This window comes from Elaeis guineensis, chromosome 13, assembly GCF_000442705.2.
Source record: "Elaeis guineensis isolate ETL-2024a chromosome 13, EG11, whole genome shotgun sequence".
NCBI lineage: Eukaryota > Viridiplantae > Streptophyta > Magnoliopsida > Arecales > Arecaceae > Elaeis > Elaeis guineensis.
Genome location: NC_026005.2, coordinates 5,844,487 through 5,867,448, shown reverse-complemented (window position 1 = coordinate 5,867,448; position 22,962 = coordinate 5,844,487). Strand labels below are relative to the sequence as shown.

General features: G+C 34.9%; 1 protein-coding gene across 6 annotated transcripts; it reads right to left on the bottom strand.

Moving 5' to 3' along the window:
- Positions 1 to 270: 270 nt before the first annotated feature.
- On the bottom strand, positions 271 to 11,967 carry LOC105056797 (uncharacterized). Of its 6 annotated transcripts, none has more exons than XR_012136190.1 (8): positions 11,701 to 11,967; positions 10,243 to 10,455; positions 8,849 to 8,944; positions 5,341 to 5,486; positions 4,917 to 5,136; positions 3,322 to 3,536; positions 1,200 to 1,311; positions 271 to 1,053 (listed from the first exon to the last, which is right to left on the bottom strand). XR_012136190.1 is itself a non-coding variant. In XM_010939111.4 (7 exons), the coding sequence occupies exons 1-6, from the start codon at positions 11,833 to 11,835 to the stop codon at positions 3,354 to 3,356; spliced, it is 993 nt and encodes a 330-aa protein (XP_010937413.1). In that variant the 5' UTR covers positions 11,836 to 11,967; the 3' UTR covers positions 271 to 1,053; positions 3,322 to 3,353. The 6 variants fall into 6 exon arrangements, 3 of the variants coding, with proteins under 3 accessions (XP_010937413.1, XP_010937412.1, XP_010937411.1); XR_012136191.1 differs by lacking the exon at positions 1,200 to 1,311 and having other exon boundaries at positions 271 to 595; positions 757 to 1,053; XR_833889.4 differs by lacking the exon at positions 1,200 to 1,311 and having other exon boundaries at positions 271 to 595; positions 757 to 888.
- Positions 11,968 to 22,962: the final 10,995 nt, after the last annotated feature.

The window sequence follows — 22,962 nt, the reverse complement described above, 5'->3', positions numbered from 1 at the left end:
TAGATATAAATATAGATATAACTGAGATGATTAAATTTTATAATTATAAAATTAAAAATATTATTAAATAAATGATAAATCAAAATAAAAAAATATTAAAATAATTATTTATTTTTTTTAAAAAATAAAGATTAAATGAAATTAAATATTTAGATATAGATCAGATAATTGTTTATTCGTATCTATATCCATTTTTTTTAACAAATATGGATACAAATATGCATATCAATTGGACACTCAAATTTCTACTCATATCCAGATGAATTCGGATATGAAAATGAATCCAAATAGATATTATTTTACCCATATTCACCCCTATTTATTGATAGCTTGCAAAGCCATACAACTATTAAAAAGCACTGAGCCAAAGTACCACGGTCAATAACTGATTTCAATTCCTGCACATGCCATCCATACTCCTACACCAGTTCATCAGTCTCGAAGAAATGGACCACCTGAACCCGATCACCAAAATCCCACTGACGCACCTTTTCGCCAGTTACGACCATCACCGCTAGCTGGGCTTCTCAGTCTTCCACTAGGTCCTACAAATAACCAGGTCTCACTTCGAATCACTCGTCTTTGGAGCCTTGAGCTATGATTCAGAAGACACCAAAACTTTGGTTATAATTCCATGTCAATTTCTCAACTGACTTTGGTTCTAACTATACTTCTAGTTAAAACAAGTCTCATCGTCTCGTCAACAAGTCAAGGCTCAGCCAAGTAAAATATCTTTATTTGTCTCAGCTGATGCACCTTTTTAACAAATGGTAAGAAGACGTTGAACATCTTTTCCTAACATGCCAGTACTCCCAGCGGGTTTGAGATTCTCTCTCTGGGTCGTCGAACATCGCTTCCACCACCTGTGAATCAGGAAGTGTGGACTACCTGGAGGGAAAACACATGAAAGCATTATGGGACAGTTTAGTAATGACAATCATTTGGCGACCGTGGAAAGAACAAAACAATCAACTTTTCGGATTTGAAGCGCATTCTGCCCCCGAAACTGTGGCACTCCGTATTCTCACGGTTGAGAGCTTTCAAAACTCCTACCTGTGAATAAGAGTTCGAATTTTACCGGAAAAAAGAAAAAAAAAGGGTTTGAAAGGCACTCAAACAGAGATAAAAGACGAGGGAGCAACTCTGTGGGTTAGAATTCAAATGAAAGGTCCAACAGCTATATATCAAAATCTTTTAGCCTCTAACTTCTCTCGGCCTTGGCCAGCTTAGCAATAGGCCGATCCAGTCACTTGTACATTTTGCTCCATGTACACAAACTTCCTTCAATAAAAATCTGGGTGGGCAACCTCCCTTTTCATCAGAAAAACAATAAATAAATAAATAAGGTAGGAAAAGAGTTTTGCTTCTAATTATCTTGCTAGCCTAAGTTGAAGTCCTGCTAATGAGATGCGTGCAGACCTGAATGGATACAAGATGATCAGTGGAAATTTCGTACCAAATTAGATGGTCATATCTACATTTTCCCTTAGAATTCCAGACCATCCATATGAAATTCCTGAACTTCATAAGGTCCAGAATTGTTTAGAAGGTTACTACAACCAACACACCATACATCAAAATCCCTCAAATAACCTGTCTGCGATTATGTCTACTGCATTCTACCCAAGATTCTAACAGAGTTTGATTTTCATATACAAAAGCTTAAAATGACCAGCATCTGTCAATATAAATGTGATAATTTATGTAACCAAAGAGATTATTAGCTTACTGGACTTCAATTATTTTTTTTTATTTCAATTATTTATTTTTATCTAACCATCTGAATCAAAAAAATTACGACCATAGCCTGAACTTTTCAATGCAACAGCAGCTTAAGGAGTTGGCAGTAAGATCCAGGATGATATATCTAGAAGAGGACAAGCAGGTAGCAGAATCAGCTTTACAGACTGGTCCAAGATCATGCCCCACAATGCATTGGATGGCATTGGCAACGGTCAATTTTTCCCCACGATGAAGAATTAATGGGGATCAAATAATAGACACTGGGTGGTCCAAAAGAAAAAAGGTGAGCCGTTGCAGCAATGAATGTGGTCAAATATCTCAATATGGACAGAGACAAAATACAAGTCCATAATGAGTGCCTTACAGTTCAACTTCCGTTAATAAGCTCATTCTATGATCTCCACTGGAAGCACAACCACACTGGGACCATGCCAATTTTTTTAATACATATATAGAGAGAGAGAGAGAGAGAGAGAGAGAGACTTTCTAAGTTAGGACTTCCCTAACTCTTACAATCAAACACACACACACACACACACACAAAGAGAGAGGTACATAAACCTCAAGTTCAATGAACAGCATAAAACGTAGAGGTTCATACATCATCTCACAAGTTTAAGGCACAAGTGATACATGTGGAGGTAGGGATGCCAGAGTGGATAAAGAATCAGATGACTTAGATGGTGCAAACCAGCACACAGCCTAAAGCAATATGGTAGGACCAGAATGTTCATCTGAGAATAATCCAAATTAAGTTGATCAGCATAAATATTTTGAGTAGCCAAAATGGTAATGGGAATTTGCAGCTATAAAATCACTAAATGCCGATGCAACAAATTGTCAATCTTAGAGGCCAGATAATTTAGTTTAACAACTATAACTGGTAGAAGACCACATCAGTATTGGCAACAAAAGAAATCAAAAGAGACAGAATGAGAGTGGAAGAAATGATGCAAGTAAAATCTAAACTCCAAAATTCCAAGCATGGAAACTAGGGTGACACTACTTATGGTCAAAAATAATGTGTTAATTGTCTATAGAAATTCTTATTATTTGTGTATTAAGGCCCAAAAAAGAGGAAACTATGAGAAATTTTTGTAACTCCAACCGTAGAGATCCATAACCTTCTAATTTGAACCTTAAGCCCCTCTCATTACCGACATTTAGCATGGTAATTTACCTGACTTGGATAGGATTAATTAAACAAATAACAAAAGATCAACCAACTTTCCACCTCTTCCTCCACATCCCAAACTCAAAATATCTAGTTACCAACCATTTTCTATATTTTATACTTTACGATCTAGATTCATAGTACACCATACCAATTCATGCCAGTGCATACTAGGCATCACCAATGTTGAACCGATCCACATTACGGAGGGCATAATGAGTTTTGGGGTAATGAACGAAACCTCATACTATGTGTACCGACACTATATCAAGATGGTCTCAATGCAGGACCTGGTACTGAGATTACACAACCTTGTCTAGATCGATTGTTCATATTATGGACATGCAATCATGAACTCATAAATGAATGGAACAAATAGTTTATCAAATTAGATTGACCATTACCTGTAAGATTTCATGCTTGTCCAAACTCATTCCTAAGAAAATCGTTGTTGAACAATGGACTGTGCTTCCTCAACTAGCCTCTTCACCACTTCACCAGCAGGCGGAATCTCCCTGATAAGGCCCACGCCTTGACCAGCATACATGACCATGCTATCAATATCACCCATTGTTGTTGCATTTGGAACAGTACCAGCAAAACGGCGTATGTCTTTTTTCTGAAAATAGACTCTATTTCAGCTTAAGAGACAACCACCATCCTATACCATGTCAAGATATCTTACCAGGGGAAAAGAATGCAATGAATTTTTGAGTATAAAAACATTAACACATCCATGCATGACATCTGTTATTTACTAATCCAACAATATGGAGTTGAATAGTGAAACAAAAATGTGAATACCATGAGCTGAAAGTTGGTTTTGACATTATAAAAACAGAGAAAAACCACTGGGCCCGTCACAAGAATAGTATTCCTACTAAATTAAATAGGCTTCTTCTGGAAGGACAACAAAAGTTAACTGAATTATATGATCTTTCAGCATTTGAGTGGCTTCCCTAAACACATGAACTGATAACTACTTGGCAATGTCCAGAAGATTTAATTGAATGCCATGTGTTACAGATCCAAACTGATTTCAGATTTCATGACAAAAGCGGCAGGAATCACCATAACAAAGGTTTCTATCTAGGTCATTCAATGTGGGACTCCACATAAGCTACAGACTAAAGGTGACATACTTAAATTTTTTTTCATAGTAATGATAACTTCTCCAACCAGTCTTGTATGCTGCATAAGCATAGCTTCATCAGAGATAGTAACTCACATATTTTCAGTTTATTTTCTTAAAAGCAATTAACAGGATGATTGTTCTCATTATTTTTACTGGACCCTACATTAAAAGAACCACTCTTTCAGTTCTTTTCATGTGTTTTTTAAACTATCAAAGATATTGAACTGTGGTGGAGCCCTAGTACCCCGCTCAATCATATCTGAAGTTATTCCAAATTCTGTATAACATATTGTTAGTGTAAGAGACCTAATTTTTCACCTATGAAGTATGTCAATGAATCTAAATTAAAAAGAACATATGCCTGCGAGAAGAACTTTAAAAGAGGAAGAGCCTTATTGCAATTTTTAAAGATACAAAAACAATGTAAGAGGTACAAAAAAATACACATATCAATTGCGCCACAGAACAATCAAGATTTGAGCTCAGGGAATAGATAGTGGGAGGATAGCTGTGCCGGCATCCACAATAAACTGTTAAGTATATCATATAAACTATCATTTCAAACAGATGGCCCATTATTCAATACGCACAGCCGCATAGTATGCAGGATAAAAAGATATAAGCATAATTTATGGCACATAACTAACTCAAATTTCTCATTGTAAAAAAAAAGGGGGGGAGTACATCAAACCATGAATGGAGTTTCTCATTTCTTTGTTTTAGGAACAGCTCCTTACTAAAAAAATATTTTTATAACTTGCAAGCAAAAATCACAGATCCTGGAACGTTGTGTTAAAAGGATACCAAATGAGTGTGTCATATTTCAAATGAAAATTTTACCTGTTACAGCTAAAAGGGTCTTACCATGCCATGAATTATTGAATGACCTATGACAGGCTGGTTTTCCTCATTTTCATGAACTGGGAGATGCCTCCAATCTTCAAAAAATAGTGTTTGCAGTACACGATGTGGAGCACCAGGCCACCTTGACCGACCAAACACATTTGTGTACTCAGTTTTATCAAATTCCACTAGTTTTTGCTTGTATGAAGGATGTGCAAAGCTCTCAACAGTAGCAACAAACCTGCAGATCAAAGATACTATATGTGGGTAAGCAAATACAATGAACTTAAGATGACTGCTGAACCTTGTACATACAAACATATGTATGCACATGCATAGGTATGCTGATACAAATTTGCACAGACACACATGCAGGCATACATGCACATATGCACACATGTGCGCACGCGCACACACACACAGATGGAAACAGCATGCTGTAGACCTAGTTCCGAGGCAGACACCCTGAGCACCAAGGGCCAAAGCAGCAACATAGCCACGACCATCTACAATACCCCCAGCACCAATGACTGGGATATCACAATCTGAAACCAAATCAACTACTCTTGGCAACAATGGCATCAATCCATCCTGTAGAGATAAAAATTTAAATGCCAACAGACAATAACTTAACACTCAGTAATACTGTAAATTCTTCAAACATTCAGTGGACAGCAATCGCATTTCCATGAAAGCAAGCATATATACATGCATATGTAGACAGAAGTGAAAAAGGTCCTTCAAAGAAAGTTGAAGTCATAATAGCAAAATGCTTCATAAGCAGCCAAATTTGTAGCAACTAATGCAGTGGAATATTTATGTGATGATCAACTCAAGAGAGTCGTCCCTCCCCTCTCTCTTGCATGCCCAAGCCCTTCAAGCAAATCACCCAACAGAGTTACCTGATATGAATCAATTGCAGGCAAATCTAAATTATAGTGAAACTAACTATCATCCTGATGTCTGCGCAGGACATGGCTTACACCTATTTAAAGCTAAAAAATTATGATGATAGTAGATATCAAGCTTTTGGCGAACTTAAATTTATATGTATATATGGCAGAAGAAAACAATTATTCTACTTTGGACCTATGAGGCATTAATTTTTCTATTAGAAAAGCACAACCATGTGATTAATTTCATGCACTGGCAAAAAGAATGTGTATATACGTACGTACGTACGTACATATATGTTCAGCTAATGGTGATAACATGCTTTGCCATCTTGCGTTGCCTTAAGTAAACATCTAATCAGCACAATTGGATTGCAATCATTTCAACTGGTGCACAGAGAGTTGTAGTTCTAGTTAAACATTCTTCAGAACATAAAAGTATAAAACTATATAACAAGCTTCTGCTGAGTTTAAATTCCATGCTATTTGCAGTCTGCAGATAAAAATAAAAAAATATCTCCAATTCTGAACTGGTTAATAGGTCCCATTTCACAAACCCAATAGTGCATAAAGCATCTCATTATACAACATGTTTTATTGCACTAATGCTGATATTAATAAATAAGAAAAAAAAAATCATGTTAAAACTGTCAATATGCCTGTCCAGATTGTATCAATAAATGAGGCATCAACTACAGGCAAGATGTTGTGTAAATAACAGTTAAGTCCAACACCGGTATAGTATATTAGTTTATCCATGACCCAGAAAGAGGGGATATACTGGCACAGTCACCCATCAGAATATATGCATGTTCTTCTTCTTACTTATAAATGAAATGCAGCTTAGGCTTGATATTCCTCAATGTTAGACGACAACAAAGATAACAGGAAAAAGTTGGAATTTGAGCAATTACATCAGGAGTCCCAGACATAGATCATCCCAGAAGTGTTGAACAAAAATCGAAGCAACAACTTCCAACCAATGCTGTAGCAGCAGAAATTTAAGGGAATTGTCAACTTCACCTCATTCAGCAACGTACCCCTCTCACTATCTCCACCACCCCAGAATTCACCAATTCCTGTATGATATCTAAAGTAAAAGGAAACTCCAGAAAAAAAACAAATAATTAACAAGTCCTCTTAGCTCCATTTCAGACACAACCATGCAATGTTCTCATGCACAGACATATCATAACCACCGTAATCTTCCCTATATTAGTTACACTTTATCCTCCATTTTTTCCCAAAAATATTCCAGTTAACCAGGTTAACCCAACTCCACTGTCCGCAAAGCAAACTGGTCTTAGTAAACCACTGACTTGATTCCAACTATACACACCATTGAATAATACAAGGAAAATCTTCTTGACATATTAACCTTCATCTCTTTCAAGAGGCTTTGCCCTATCCCTTGGATTCAATGTATGAGAGCCATTCCCCTTCCTGTGCTTGCTTACATCTTAACTAGTTCCCATGGGTCATCCATCTTCCCATCTTTGTCCACAAAAACACCTCAATTTCAACCATTAAGAAGATTGCCTAAATCCATTGCAATTTCAAGCTCAACTATCTCCACCACCAGTCACTGTATTTTTTCCCTAAAGTACCTATAATTTATTCAAAAGACCCTAAAATTAGTATCATATGACCTAACACTTAGGAAACTAAACCTGAAATCCTTTCTAAACATTAAAAAAAAAAGGATCCCAAGCCACTCAAATTTTGTGTGACCTATTTAAAGGATTTCAAGAGTCATGTTCTATCATGATTAGAAACCACCCTTATCTACATCTAATACAAAGTCCAAGGATTCAGATCCCAACGGGATATCCCGAGGAATACTGGGACGGGATACCTTTCCAATGTGTTGGGACAGGGCCATCCTGCTAGTATTCCAACGTCGCGATCAGGACGTCTTGAGACATCCCCCATCTCAAGTGTTGAGATGGAGTGAGATGAAATGGGACATCCCTCCTCCAAAGTGTCGGGTCGGAGCGAGACGGCGGCGCATCCCATTTCATGAAAAAATCGATACAATCCTGTCCCAAATGTCAAAGCCATCAACCAAAGTGGTTTTGCAAAACAATTATCCACACCTTCTATTCCATTCCTATTTACTTTTCTTGTTTTTGTTGAATTTCACATTACATTTTCATGTCTCACCTTATAGCATTTGGTGGACAAGCTTAGGAGTCATAGGATAAATGGTTAATCAGATTATTCATTTTTGCCTCCACTTACAGAATCAAGGAAGCAGGGTCTTGTAACATTATGATGGTGAGGTTGCTTCCCTACTAACGTAAGTGAAACAATGCAAACTTTTAGTAGAGAATCATGAATACAATAATAGTAGAGTACATGATTCTCCTTTTCTATTCCATGGAAAATAACTAGAATGTAACACTGATGATCAGAGGTGTCTTCCATCTTTCACTAGCCTCTTGAACAAGGCTTCACTAGAGTTGCACCACCAAGATAACAGGAATCACACCAATTGAATTAATGGTGCTCTATGCTTAATCACAAAAATGCACCAATTCATCTAGCAAACTAGTAAAACAAACTTAACTGCTGAATACAATGCAAGTTCAAAAAGGACAAAGTACTTATTTTACAATGGCAACATGCTATAAGAAGGGGATTGGATGTTTGGACAAAGCATTCATAGTCAGAACATGCATCTTAACTTGAACATAAGTAACATCTTCACATTTGTACTTTCAGAATTACATATATCAGCCATTTACCTGATAGACAATGTATATTATGGTTGCCTGTAGTGCATTTACTGCAGCGAGAGACTGATTAATATTCTGTCCAATTTTAAGTTGTATTGATCGAAAAACTTAGATGTTATTTTCATTAAATTTGAGTTTCGAGTTTTTGAAAATATCAATTACGCAAGTCTAATACGTTCTTGTATACATACAAGCAGAGAGATATCTAATCAACTGAAATGACTGTAGCACTGCGTGCCAGCAAAGCACAGAACTACTATTTTAAGTTCTTATTCATTTTAAAAAATGGTAGTTAGTTGCAGGCTTAGATGTCCCATCATACGTGGCCAATAATGTGCCCTCCAGCCTCTCGACCTTGAACAATAATTGCATCCACACCAGCAATTTTGGCTTTCTCTGCTTCTTCAAAGCATCCAACCTATATAAGAAAGCAAAAGACCAAATCACATAACTACGTGAAAACTGAAGAGCCAGCCTTAATAGTCCTCTTTATTACCTAATGTTTTAGAATCTGTTACTAGCTTTAATGATATTCAAGCAATGAATTTACAGCATGATTTGAGAAATGAGATGCCTTCCAAATCAAAATTAATTATAAGTATTGCCCTTGACAACAGGCTGTGGCAACAGAGAATGTAAAACATGTATCATTACATCTCACTGGTAGAAGCATTAATGCAAATCCTGAAAATTTTGCTTAAATGTCAAGCATCATGCTCATCAGGAACACAAAAGAAACTGAGTAATGGTAATTAATGAGAAAAGACTAATACAAGTAAAGGAGTCAATGCAAGTTACAAAGTGTTAAGAAGTCATTCCCAAGTCATCAAATAATACAGAGGATCTGCTGTGAGAAAGAACATACACGTGTCATTATTTCTTGAAAGGCTAATGAATGTCACAGAGGTTAAGGAAATATGCTTGGAAAAGTGATGAGCAAGAATAAATGGACAAATTCATAATTCAAGGCTCAAGGAATAGATAGGGTGTATTGCAACACAATGACTGCATGGCAATGCCATTAGATATGATATAGAAAGTGAGGGTGCAAAAGATAAAATTAAATGAATTCCTTTTCAACCAGATCCTCATATGCATGCAGTGGGGCGATGGCATGCATGGGTTACACACCAGGTATTCTTATAGCAAGCTGGGGAAAGTGAAATCCTTGCCATAAATTATTCTATTTCTTGGTAGTTGGTACTATAAATTTGATATACCAATCATTGTTGAAATTGGCACCTAAGCAGACAGCCTGAGCACTTTGTTAATCCAAAAATATATGAATTTCTTAAATTTGTACTTCCATGGTCTACAGCATTTCTGCCATTGTAATTGAAATAAAGTTATGTGGATAAATTATTAAAACAGCCTGTACTTAGAAAGGTCAACTGCTCCTGCTAAAGAAATATTCTCAAGTCTATCTCGTAATGAAATTATTAAGATCTCAGTCCACTACAGATCATAATAGAAAACATGAAACACTTAAACGGCACCCTTATCCTGTATGATTGCGAAAGAGAAGTTTTCAACCAAGTATAGCTATAGCCAAGAGCTTCAGAGAACCGGTATACTGCATAACATGAAACTTTTTAATATACTTCTTTTGTAAATGATGAAGCATAAACCTTCATGCACAATTAGTGTTCCTAGATGAACATGTACAAACAAGAATGGAGAATTCAGAAAGTTGAATAATAGGATAAACACACTTACTTGGTGAATGACTTTGACACCTGCTTGATGAGCTTCGGATACAAGCTCTCTTGGGTATTCTCCCCAGGAAACATGCAATAGAGCAACCCTTTCATCCAATACGACCTTTATATTTTCCTTGTGTGGGAATGCTAGAACAATGCCAACCCCAAATGGTTTGTTCGTCAAGGTTCTTGTTTTTTGTATGAGCTCCCTCAAGTATTCAGGTGCTTCCTGGCAAAGATTAAGAATATAAGTCACCCTTCATGAGATGATTACACTCTGCATTGAGTCATCCAGTAAATTTTGAAATGCCTTCCTAGTAAGCATGACAGATAATACACAAAATGCTAAGAAACCAAAATCAAATGTTAATCCCTTATACAATGCATCAGATCATCCCGAACTAACAGTTTTAATAGCATAGCACAATGTTTCAACTTGGTTTACAGGTTAGAAGCATCCAAAACAGGTGAATTTTGGTTTGTATGTGCTTTAAGATGCTTAGATCAAAATCAGAGATCCGAATTATCAACATACATAGCCTACCGATAGAGAGGAAAAAGAAGAAGAAGAAGAAGAAGAAGAAATCACAGACTAACCATATTGGTACCATCCTTTTTGAGAATTTTTAACACAGAGACCCTAGATCTTAAAAATATCTAATTTTTCGTTTCTAAGTACTTATATTCAATGGCATGGATTTTCATATAGAATTTCCACCACTGATTTAACCAAACGTAACTTATTACCCTCAAATTTGTTGAACAGAGACATGTCTATGCCCTAACAAACAGATTACATGTTACGTGCACATCCATACAAAACATAGCTTGTCATTCAACAAGAGAGCTGATGTGCACTCAAATTAGATTCCACAAAACACGTCTATTTTCTTCATAGGTAGGTCTTTCCTGTGTCATTGCTCCTTGACAAATATCTTCCACACTATCAATACATTCATTTAATATCCTTCCTAACAGTCAGTGCATGCAATACTGGTCCTAGTGATCTAGCTAGTGCTTGAAATTTTGAAAGTGTAGCTATACTTGCAGTACTTACTCCCCTATTTCTTCGCCTGCTCTATAGATATTCAACAAGTGATGCCTAATATCGTATTAATGACCATCATAGACCACAAAATCGGAAGGTTTCTGCCACTGAACTCATTTCCTTCCATCATACATTCATCACTCAAAGAATTCTTTTAATCAAGATTTGATTTGCACCAGAGAAATTAAACAACAGTTGCTTTAAACTAAAATAGAAAGCCCCCACTTCTCGATTAAAGCAAGCCCATCAGTTCCTTTCCCCAGCCAGCAAACCAAAACCATAGATTACAACCAAAAAGGAGGGCACCTTTGGAAACAAAAGGAGTTTGTTTACATAACTGGGAGTTAGATTCTGATTAATCGACGACAAATGAACAAAATCTTGGGCCAAAAACTAAAAGGAAGGGGATTAGAGGAGGAACGATACCCAGTCGGGGGCACGGAGGATCCCGATGCCGCCAGCATTGGCGACGGCGGCGACGAGCTCGGGGCCAGAGATGTCGGGGCCGAGGGGACCCTGGACGACGCCGTAATCGAACCCAAGAATCCCTCTCCAACCCATCTCAAGAGCAGGCTAGGAAATAGCGGACGGGAGAGGGGGAGAAGAAGAAAAAGGAGAAAGAGAACTGTGTGGAAAAATCCCGATCATTGCCTGACATAAGCGACGACGTCATCGGCCGCGGACGTCGTCGCGGGGCGGCGCCGGCGCCAATTAGAATATATAAACTTCCAATGAAGTTTTGTGTCCCACATCGAAAACCAATTGCGTTTCCGCTGGCTTGCGATTTGAGCCGTCAAGATAGGCCGACCCGATCCGTGGAGGGCTGGCCCTTTAAAGGCCGGGCCCACTAGGGTCAGATCAAAAAAATATTTTGATGAACGGACCGTCAAATAGGCAGTCTGATCCTAACCTTTATAAGTGTGGGGCTTAAATAGATTCAACTTTATAACTCATCAAAAATTTAAAATAATTAAATAATTAAAAATTAATAAAAATTAAAAAATTTTTAAATATAATATTTTATTAAATAAATAAATAAATAAAATCAATTTTTATATCAAAATTTTAAAATACTAAAAATAAATATAAAATAGCTCCAAAAACTTTATAATAATATCATAATCTTTATTTTTCATAATAAAAAAAATATTATAAACTAATTAAATTTTATAAAATCAAAAAAATAAATTGACCTGCGGACTAAACAGGTAGCTTTTCACGGGTCGGATTATAAATGAGCTACATTAAAAAAAAAATTTATTAAACAAAATATTAAAATACAAACCCTGTTCTTTTATTTTAAGGACCTAAATGGCCCGATCATTTGATGGCTCCAATTGCGGTGCTTGGAGACGTGCGCTTTGAACCATTGTCGAGTTGGCAAGGTGATGGAAGTTGTGTTGGGTTTCATATTTTGGATCAAAATCTTGGTGGTCCATCCATGTCACATATGAATCATATATTGATTTTTTTTTTTTTTTTGATACAATTTTTGTGTAAAGATACGAGGACCTTTCACAGCATCCAACCCAACAACCATCGTTTTCAGTAATTTTTAATAATATTTATTTTTCATCCTAAAACATCTCTTGCTGTTACCAATCTCCCTGATTGATAAAAACAGTAATAATTATTATACAACTTTAATTTTTTTAATAAATTATTTTAAAAATTTATATATTATTTAATATATAAAAGAAGCCCTTTTTGAAAAAAAAGATATATTTTCAAAGGATGCCAAGAAATTTTTTCTTAAACTTTCTTATAAAAATATTTATATTAATATTATATATAATACTAAAATATAAGGAATGGCTTTAAATGGATGAAAACCCAGCTTGCTAAGAGCACAGTTTGGGGGGTCTTTCACAGCACCCAGCCCACGCAACCGTCGCTTTCATTAAATTTTTGAAAAACCTTAGTAATATTTATTCTTCATCGTTAAACATCTCATGCTGTTCGGTTCTTTTTGTCTTTTTCCTTCAAAAAAAAAAATAGAAAACAAAATACCCTCTGTCATACACTTATCTATTATCTCAGTAAATATTTATCATATGCCAGCCAATAAAAATAATTATTATTATTATATATTTTTTATTTTAAAATTAAAAATAATATAAATATTTGAATCTATTTTTATATTTGAATCAATTTGAATATTAATAGAAATATGAGGTCACCAATGGCTTGGGCTTTGAACTATTATGGGCTTGACAAGATGATGAAAATTGTGTTAGATTTCATGTTTTGGATCAAAATTCTGACGGTTTGGATTCATGTCATATATAAATTATATATTGATTTTTTTTTGATACAATTTTTGTAGAAAGATACGAGGGGTCTTTCATAACATGCAGCATCCAACTCAACAATCATCACTTTCAATAATTTTTTAAAAAAACTTAATAATATTTATTTTTCATCTTAAAACATCTCTTGCTGTTACCAATCTTGCCAATCCACAAAAACAGTAATAATTATTATATAATTTTAATTTTTCTTTAAGCACATTATTTTAAAAAATTTATACATTTTAATATATAAAGGAAGCCCTTAAAGATCTTATTGAAGAAAGGATATATTTTCAAAGGATGCAAAGGAATTCCTTCCTGAACTTTCTTATAAAAATATTTATATAAATATTTTATATATTACTAAAATATAAGAAATGGATTTAAATGGATGAAAACCCAGCTCTTCAAGAGCACAGTTTGGAGGGTCTTTCACAGCACCCACCCCGGCAACCGTCACTTTAATTAAATTTTTTAAAAATCTTAATAATATTTATTCTTCGACATAAAATATCTCTTGCTGTTCAACTCTTTTTGCCTTTTTCCTTCAGAAAGTTACGAAACAAAGTGTCCTCCACCATACACTTACCTATTATCTCACTAAATATTTGTCATGTGCCAGTCAGTAAGAATAGTAATAATTCTTATACATCTGTAATTTTAAAAGTAAAAATAGCTTGGATATCCGAATTATTTTTATATTCGAATCAATCTGAATATTAATAAAAATATGAAGATTCGATTGATATCCATATTTATATTCATATTTATTAAAAAACTAGATATAAATATGAATAGATAATTATTCAATATTTATCCGAATATCCAAATCTATCTTTAATCTTATATAATTTTATATAGTACTTTTTAATTTTTTTAAAAAAATATATAATTATATAAATATACTATTAACTTGATTTATCATCTATATAGTAATATATTTGATTTTATAGTCATAAAATTTAATTATCTAATTTATATCCATAGTTATATTCATACTTCTAATATCTAAATTAAATCTATATCTATTTAAAAAATATATATGGATATAAATTTTTGCATCCAAATAATATCAGTATCCATATTTGTATTGTTAGATAAAATAAATATAGATATAAACATACTAGTATGCAATCTATATTTGATCTGGTTTCAACCCTATCTAATTTTTCTCTAAGCATCATTATTTAAAAAATTTATATGTTATTTGTTTATAATATTTTTCTTCAAAGATATACTTATGACAAGAATTGCAATTATCTTCTTACAACAGCTCATACCAAACCAGAAAAATAACCATCATTTCATATTTTTCATTGATCAAAATAATATTTTAATGATGAGGAATATGTATGATATGTATCACAGAGAGCCGATCCGATATCTGGATGGAGCTTGGATTTGGAGGCTAGATACTCATCCAAGAGTTCACCTATTTATTTGGAAGGTTGCTTGAGACTATCTTCCGTTAAGAGCAATTTTGAGAGATAGAGGTCTGGCCCTCCCTTCTACTTACCCATACTGTGAGATGGGGGAGGAGATTATGGGGCATGTGCTATTTTAGTGCTTAAGAGCTGCTCAGATTTGATGTTTGATGGATCTGATCGTGACTGTTATGCTGATGGGGTCCCTAACTGAGTCTTTTATGGAGTTTCTGTGATGTAGTGCTGCTTATGATTTGTTATCCAGATGTAGCAACCCATAAGCGGTGGTGAATTGAATTTTTTAAAAATTTTTATAATTTTAAAATAAGTATATGCTTAATTAAAATAAATCAAGTAAGTATATGGTGCAAATAATAAATATACACAGTAAAATAAATAATAAATTAAGGCACCACATAAAAACTAGAACAAGCAACACAAACACACTAATTTATAGTGATGTGATGCCAAACCCAACACCTACGTCTACTTTTTAAGTCTTCCTTCTTATGAATTCCACTATAATTCTAAGTTTAATGAGAAGGTGAGTCTCTCCGGAAGTATATCAATCGCTTCAATGCCACGACCCCTGAAGTACGTAATTTGGATCAGTTAGTGGCTATGAGTACTTTCAAAGTTGGGCTGTTCAAAAATGATTTTCTCTTCTTGCTCGAAAAAAGATATTCTAAAAACTTCGCCGAGATATTGGTAAGGATGGAAAAGTATGCAAATATGGAGGAGGTATGGGCTCGACATAGAAAGCATCCCAGCAATGAGCAGAGGAAAGAAAGATGCCAAGCACAAGAACAGGAGCATAAGCTTGAAGACTGACAAGGCGATTAAAGATCAAGTCGATCCCAAACTCCTCATCACCATGGTCAGATAAGGATCTCACTCGAACATCATTGATCTAGATCTTCACCTTAGAGGGTCAATATTTACACTCCCCTCAATGCCCTCTGAACCTAGATATTTATAGAGATAGAGCACCAAGGGGATCTATCGAGGTCAAGAAGGATGATAACCCCATCTCATAGGTGAAATGCAATGAAATACTGTCGATACCATCAAGACCACGATAATGACATCAAGGAATATCAGTAGCTTAAAGATGAGATCAAGACACTCATCAGATGAGGATGGCTAAGACAAGATATTGAAGAATGGAAAAATCAAAATGAAACTAGACCCGAACTACCTCGGCTTGATGGTCCCTTGGAGAATAGGCCTATGGTGGGGGTGATTTGTACTATCTCTGGGCAGTAGCTTAGCAATCCAACTTTAGAACCAAGCCCAGCTGAAGAGGAGATTCAGAAGAGGCAAAAGATCGAAGATGAAGAAATCACCTTCTTCGATGATGATCTTTGGAGAATAAAAATTCTCATGATGATTTGATTGTAGTAATTTTAAATATATTAAGTAATAATATACATTGCATTTTGATTGATAATGAAAGTTTTATAGATATTTTATTTTATGATGTTTTTATAAGAATGGGTCCGACATGTGATCGGCTAAGGAGACTTGATTCTCCTTTAGTCAACTTTTCTGGTAACACAGTACAAATAGGAGTCATCTCCCTCTCGATGATTGCTAAATGAGCTCCCAGGTAGTCAACCATCCAGATCAATTTTGTAGTCGTAAAAATCCCATCCACTTAAAATTCTATATTAGATCAGCTAGGATTGAACACTCCCCGAGCCATAGTGTCAACCTATCACTTATTCATTAGGTTCCACACTCCGCACGATGTTGGCGAGGTCCAGGAGATCAGGAGCTAGCCAAAGAATGCCACATGGCGATCCAGCGAGGAGAGAAGCTTACGAAACCTCAGCCCATAGAAGGCTTGATGTCCAACGAGCTAATGTAACAAAGAGGCTAGCTAGTAGAAGACCTCATACCGATCATATTGAAGGAGTCAAACCCAACTAGAAAAGTCCAAGTCGATTCCAACCTGAATGATGAGGATCACTAGCATCTTGTCCCATTTCTTTGATCTAATATGGATGTCTTTGTCTGATTAGCCTCGAGCATGCCAGATATAAATCTGAAAGTTATTGTTCACCGTCTGAGCATAGATCCAAAGCATTGTCCGAACAGGCAAAAGAAAAAAAATTTTACACCATAGCACTAGATTATCATTGAGGAAGAGCTAGATAAACTATTAAAGCCGTCTTTGTCCAACAAGTAAAATATCCCAACTGGCTAGCCAGTGTAGTGTTGGTCAAGAAGACGAATAGAAAGTAGTGCATATGCATTGACTATACCGACTTCAATAAGATATGCCCCAAGGATAGTTTTTTGTTGCCTCAGATTGATCAACTAATGGACACTAACTCGAATCACCAGCTCTTCTCCTTCGTAGATGTCTTCTCCGACTATAATCAAATCTATATAAACCCCAAGGATGAGGAAAGGACAGCCTTCACTATTGACAAGAGTCTTTTTTGTTATAGGATCATACTTTTCGGTCTAAAGAATGCAGGAGTGACCTACTAGAGATTCGTCAATAAGATCTTCAAGGAGCAGATCAGAAAAAATATGAAGATGTATATGGATGACATGCTCGTTAAAAGGACTGCCAAGCATCATATTGCTGACTTTGAAAACCTTTATAGCACTGCGATGCTTCCATATGAAGCTTAACCTCAACAAGTATGCATTTAGGGTCACTTCTGACAAGTTCCTCAGTGTTATGGTATCACAGTGCAAGATCGAAGTAAATCTAGAGAAGATCTTCAAGCACTCCAGGAGATGACTCCATCAAGGAGAATTAAAGAAGTGCAACATCTTCTAAGAAGAATAGCGACTCTCAGCAAATTTCTCTCAAGATCGGTCGAGAGGAGTCTACCCTTCTTCGGAGCTCTTAAGTAGACCAAAGACTTTTAGTGGATAGAAGAGTTTCAAGCTGTATTTGATAAGCTGAAGAGATACCCTGGCTTCCTGTCACTTCTTAGCAAACCAAAGCTGGATGAGGTCCTATACTTGCACCTCACGATATCTCCTCAAATAGATAGCTCGATGCTCATTCGATAAGGTGTGCTTCAAAAACTAGTATATTATGTGAGTCGAGTGCTCCATGACGTGAAGACCAGATATATGAAGCTGGAGAAAATAGTTTATACACTTGTGATCTCAACAAAGAAGCTATACTCATACTTTCAAGCGCACATGATCGTTGTTCTCATTGACCAACCTATCAGGTCAGTGCTTCACCAACCTGAGACCTTAAGTCGGCTGGCCAAATAGGTCATTGAGATCAGAGAGTTTGATATAAAATATCTTCCAAACCATCTATTAAAGCTTAAGTATTGGTGGACCCCATTTTGGAATGTACTATCTGTAACACCAGGTCCATTTGGGCCCTGGACCAAGCCCAAAGCCCATATAAAAAAAAATGAAACGAAGAAGACTCCCGCTGGGAGTCTTCTTCCACCCAAATCACCGGAGGAGAAGTCGAATCCGAGGGGGATTCGACCTCCCCTCCACTCTATAAGACCCCCCTCTCTCCCTCCTAAACAACCCATGATGATCACTGATCTCTCTCTCTCCTTTCTCCTTATTTTTCTCCAATTGAAGTCAAGGCCTCCCGTACTCATGTTCATCGGAAATTGGAGCCGACGACGCTGTTAAAGCTTGAGGTAAGCCCTTCTCCTCCTTCCTCTCTTCCTTCTCCTCCTTTTCATGGCTTCGTGCACCCTCACCGGCCTTCGGGATCACCAAAAAATCTATGAAAAGAGTGAATCCTGGTTTGTTCTGTTTCAGCCGGACCCTTTTCTCTCTTTTCCAGCCACCGGCATCGTCGGTTGTGGCATCTCATCCCTAGGATAGAATCCTCATTCCTTTATCTCTCTTCTCTGAAGGTATTGATCGCCGGTGATCGGTCAATGACCGAAAAATAAAAGAAAAAGTAGCGATCCCCTGTTTTTTCGATCTCTTCTTGATTTCTCGTCGGTCGAACCTTACCGCCGGCCATCTCTTGCTCCACCACCGCCTTCACCTGCTGTCGGACCTCCGACGAAGCCGTCGCCCTCGTCGGAGCCAAGCTGGAGCTCCCTCGTCCGTCCCCTGTTTCGGCCCAAGGGAGGCCGTGGGAAGAAAAGGAAAAAAAAAAGAAAGAAGAAGAAAGAAGAAAAAGAAAAGAAAAAGAGAAAGAGATAGAGAAAAATAAAAATAAAAAAAAGAAAAGAGAAAAATTTTCTCTCTCTCCTCTTCCTCCTTTCTCTCTCTTTCCTCTCTCTCCTCTCTCTACATTCTCTCTATATTTTCTCTCTCTAGATTCTTTCTCTTTATGGATTTTATCTCTCTAGTGTGTTTCTCTCTCTGATTTCATCATGAATCCTAGGATAAAATTGATATGAAAAATATGATGACCTGAGATTGCTCCGAAATTCATGCAGTAGATTAGATTTCAATCTGATGTTTATTCAAAATTGATAACATCAATCATGGTTAATCCATATTGAGTCACCCTGATATGACCTCTGATGATCTCGACTATGATTGCCTCATCGAAAGAATACGAAGATTCTCTCCTCACTTTCTCTCTCTACTTTCTCTCTCTAAAATTTTCTTTCTCTTTATGGATTTTCTCTCTCTAGAAGTCTTATGGATCAGTGGAGGATCCAGATACTTAGATAAATCTTAATTTTGGTTAATCCTTAGAGAGGTCTTAGATTTGTATTATTAGGATTGATTATCGGATAATTTTCTCCATATATGATTTTTATATTTGATTAGGATTATGAAGAGATGATTGTCTGCATATGATATCGAGTAGAATATTTTGTTAAAAAAATTCATAAATTAAAGAAGAATATTGATGTCTATGCTTGAATCAGTCATCGATAAAGATAAGAATCTCTGTACATGACCATCATTATATATGTTATTTTATCATTAGTTTTATCTCATTGATTTTGTATCATTGGATTTGAGATCGATGAATTTGTTATATCTGAGATACTGTTATTTATTTATGTGATTTTGAGCATGAGTATGTTATATCAATACATATGTATCAGCGATTGATGGTATGATTATATGGGTATGACATATTTATTACACTGTAAAATTTAAATTGATTAATGAAGTCAAATATTATAATTTTATAAAAATAAAAAGAAAGAGAAATATGATTTAAACTAGCTTTGTCATATGGAATAGCCTGCCAGGAGCTTATGCCTGGGATAGCCCCCACAGGCTTATGTGTGGAAGAATCTGATCCGAAAAAGATCATGAATGATTTGATCCGAGAAAGATCATGGCCACTTTGATTCGAGAAAGATCATGAATATTTCAATCCGAGGAAGATCACAAAAATCGATCCGAATAAAAGATCATCGCATGATCCTGATAGTCCAAAGCCAAAGCCAAAAAGAAAAGGATTAAAGATGATGTGATAATAGAAGAAAATAGAAAGATAAGACATGAAACAATCGTTGAATAAAATTGTTTCACTTATTAACATATGATAATGTATCTCTTTTGATAAAATAGATAATCTATAAATGTTTACAGTATTCTGAACATGAACATCGACTTTTATGTGTTATTGCTTATCTTTATTTTCAGATTATATTATTATATTGGTGTGATATGAAAATTCTTACTGGGCTGTAAAGCTCACACCCCTTCATCTTTCCTTTCTTCTCAGAGTTACAAGATGTCCATGGTTGGCTATGGTATGGATTTGTGAGTGAGCGGATGCATAGATAGAGTACCGTTAATACCTGATCAGAGGATTGAAGGAATGTTAATTATAATTATGCAAATTTTATAAATTATTATTGAAATTAAATATTATGGTTGATAAGATTGTAATGATTTAATTTGGCCTTACATATTCTTTAGGACTTGCTCTAAAGAGTGTGCGCCATCACGTATCCGATCCGGATGTTGGGTTCGGGGTGTGATAAAGTGGTATCATAGCTTAGGTTTAAGATCACCAGAGATTATGAAGAGATATTAAAACTTTATGTAAGATCAATAGGATGTGACAAAGTGGTATCAAAGCTAAGGTTATGATCATTAAGGATTATAATATAAGTGATTTAAATATTACAGAGTAATAACAGAGTTTAGATTATGATCATTGGGGATTATGATATAAGTGATTAGGATTTGATAAAATGATATTAGAGCTTAAGTTTAAGTCACTAGGGATTAAGAAGTGATATCAAAACTTTATGCATGATCAATAGGATGTGACAGAGTGATATCAGAGAATATGATAGAATAGTACTAGAGCTTAGGTTTAAGGTCACTAGGGATTGTTATATAAGTGATATCAAAACTTTGGGATTATAATCAATAGAGTATGATTGATAATATCAGAGTTTAATATTATGATCATTAAAGGTATGATAGAATGATATTAGAGTTTAAGTTATGATCACTAAAAAATATGATTTAAGTGGTATTTAAGTTTAAAGTTATAATTATTCAGAATTGTAATTTTAGTGATATTTGAACTTAGGTTATGATCATGAGGAACATGATAGATATAAAAGAGAAGATTCAATATTTAGATTTTAAATCAATAGATATTAAGATGAAATTTATGTATAAGTGACATATGATATCTATAATAGAATTGACGAGTTATATCTTGGATTTTAATTAGTAGGGTGGCCTGAATATAAGAAGAGTTGATCCTGGAAGGAAGCGGAAGGTATTGATATATTATGTTGAGTATACTCAATGATTTTGGAATGCTAAACTTGTATGAAAGAAAATCATGATAACTTTTCTGATTTTGATGTTAATTATTTGAGCATTATAAATTTTAAATTTATCGGAAGGAAGTTAGGATATGGTCTAAGAAGAAATTTCATCATATGAGAGAGAAATATTTTTGAGCATTGAACCTATAAGAGGATCATATATGAAACTCAATCTTAGATGAAAAAAATATACTTGAATTTTATTATGAGAATATGAGATATACATCTTGATGAAATCTTTGGTTACTCAAAATATCATATTCTGAATATGATTCCTTGATCTTTCAAGTTGCATTGAATTTTAAGTCAAAAGTTTACTTTTCAAAGTAGATCAAAAGTATTTTGATATTGTTATTAAATTAAAGAAAAAAAATTATTTTGTCAGAGTATGATATACAGGTTATGATGAAATTTTTAATAATTCGTATTACTATCTGTAGATTAGTTTTTTTTTAATTTTCTTGTGATTGTTGAAGATGGTGAAGTGTATTAATTATTCAAGTCAAAATTTAAATTTTTTTTTAAAATTGAACTAAGACATCTTGCTAGTGTTAAATTTTGAATAACTTATACAAAGGATAAGATTTTGTATGGATTTATTGATTAATATTAAGGGTTGTGATGAAGGGAGCTCTATAAGAAATAATCAAGTTGATTCCACTTATAAGGATGTTGGCTTGAGTTCTTCTAGTTTGTCAAGTTAGAATTAATTCTTTTAAAAAAGAAGATTGATTTAGAAATTATCTAAATGATTGTAAGATAAATCTAAGGTTAACTCCAATTGATTCTAGACATGTTGGATTCTTGAAGAGTGATGAAACTTATGCAATGATTTCAAACATAGGAAGTGGATCAAGATTTAATTTTTATATGCTATTCCCAAAGATAGTAAAGATAAAGAAACTTAAAATTTTGTCCTAAGTCTTATATGAAATTTGAAGGTTGGATCTATCCTGAATTGATCTAACGTATAAGGATATTTTTATCTTTGATAGACTTATATACTTTGATAAATTAAGATCAGAGTGCGTAGTAAAAATGTGGTGGATTAAATTGATTAGAAATATTGATCTTTTAAATCAAAAGATATTATGATGAAATACATTAGTTACAAATAAGGAAGGATTTTATTGATAATGAAAGGATGCTATAAATTTTGATCTAATCTGATCATAGTCAGATAATTTTTGTCAGTAGGTTGCTTCATTGTAGATAATATCAAAAAATTCTAGATATCTCAAGTTTATT

Excerpts from the sequence above, each read along its gene's own strand:
- LOC105056797 (XM_010939111.4), bottom strand. The coding sequence starts at position 11,835 with ATGGGTTGGAGAGGGATTCTTGGGTTCGATTACGGCGTCGTCCAGGGT. Across the intron at positions 5,137-5,340 it reads GGTGTCTGCCTCGGAACTAG|GTTTGTTGCTACTGTTGAGA; the intron begins GTCTACAGCATG and ends TTTGATCTGCAG. Across the intron at positions 3,537-4,916 it reads ATTCAATAATTCATGGCATG|AAAAAAGACATACGCCGTTT; the intron begins GTAAGACCCTTT and ends GTCTATTTTCAG.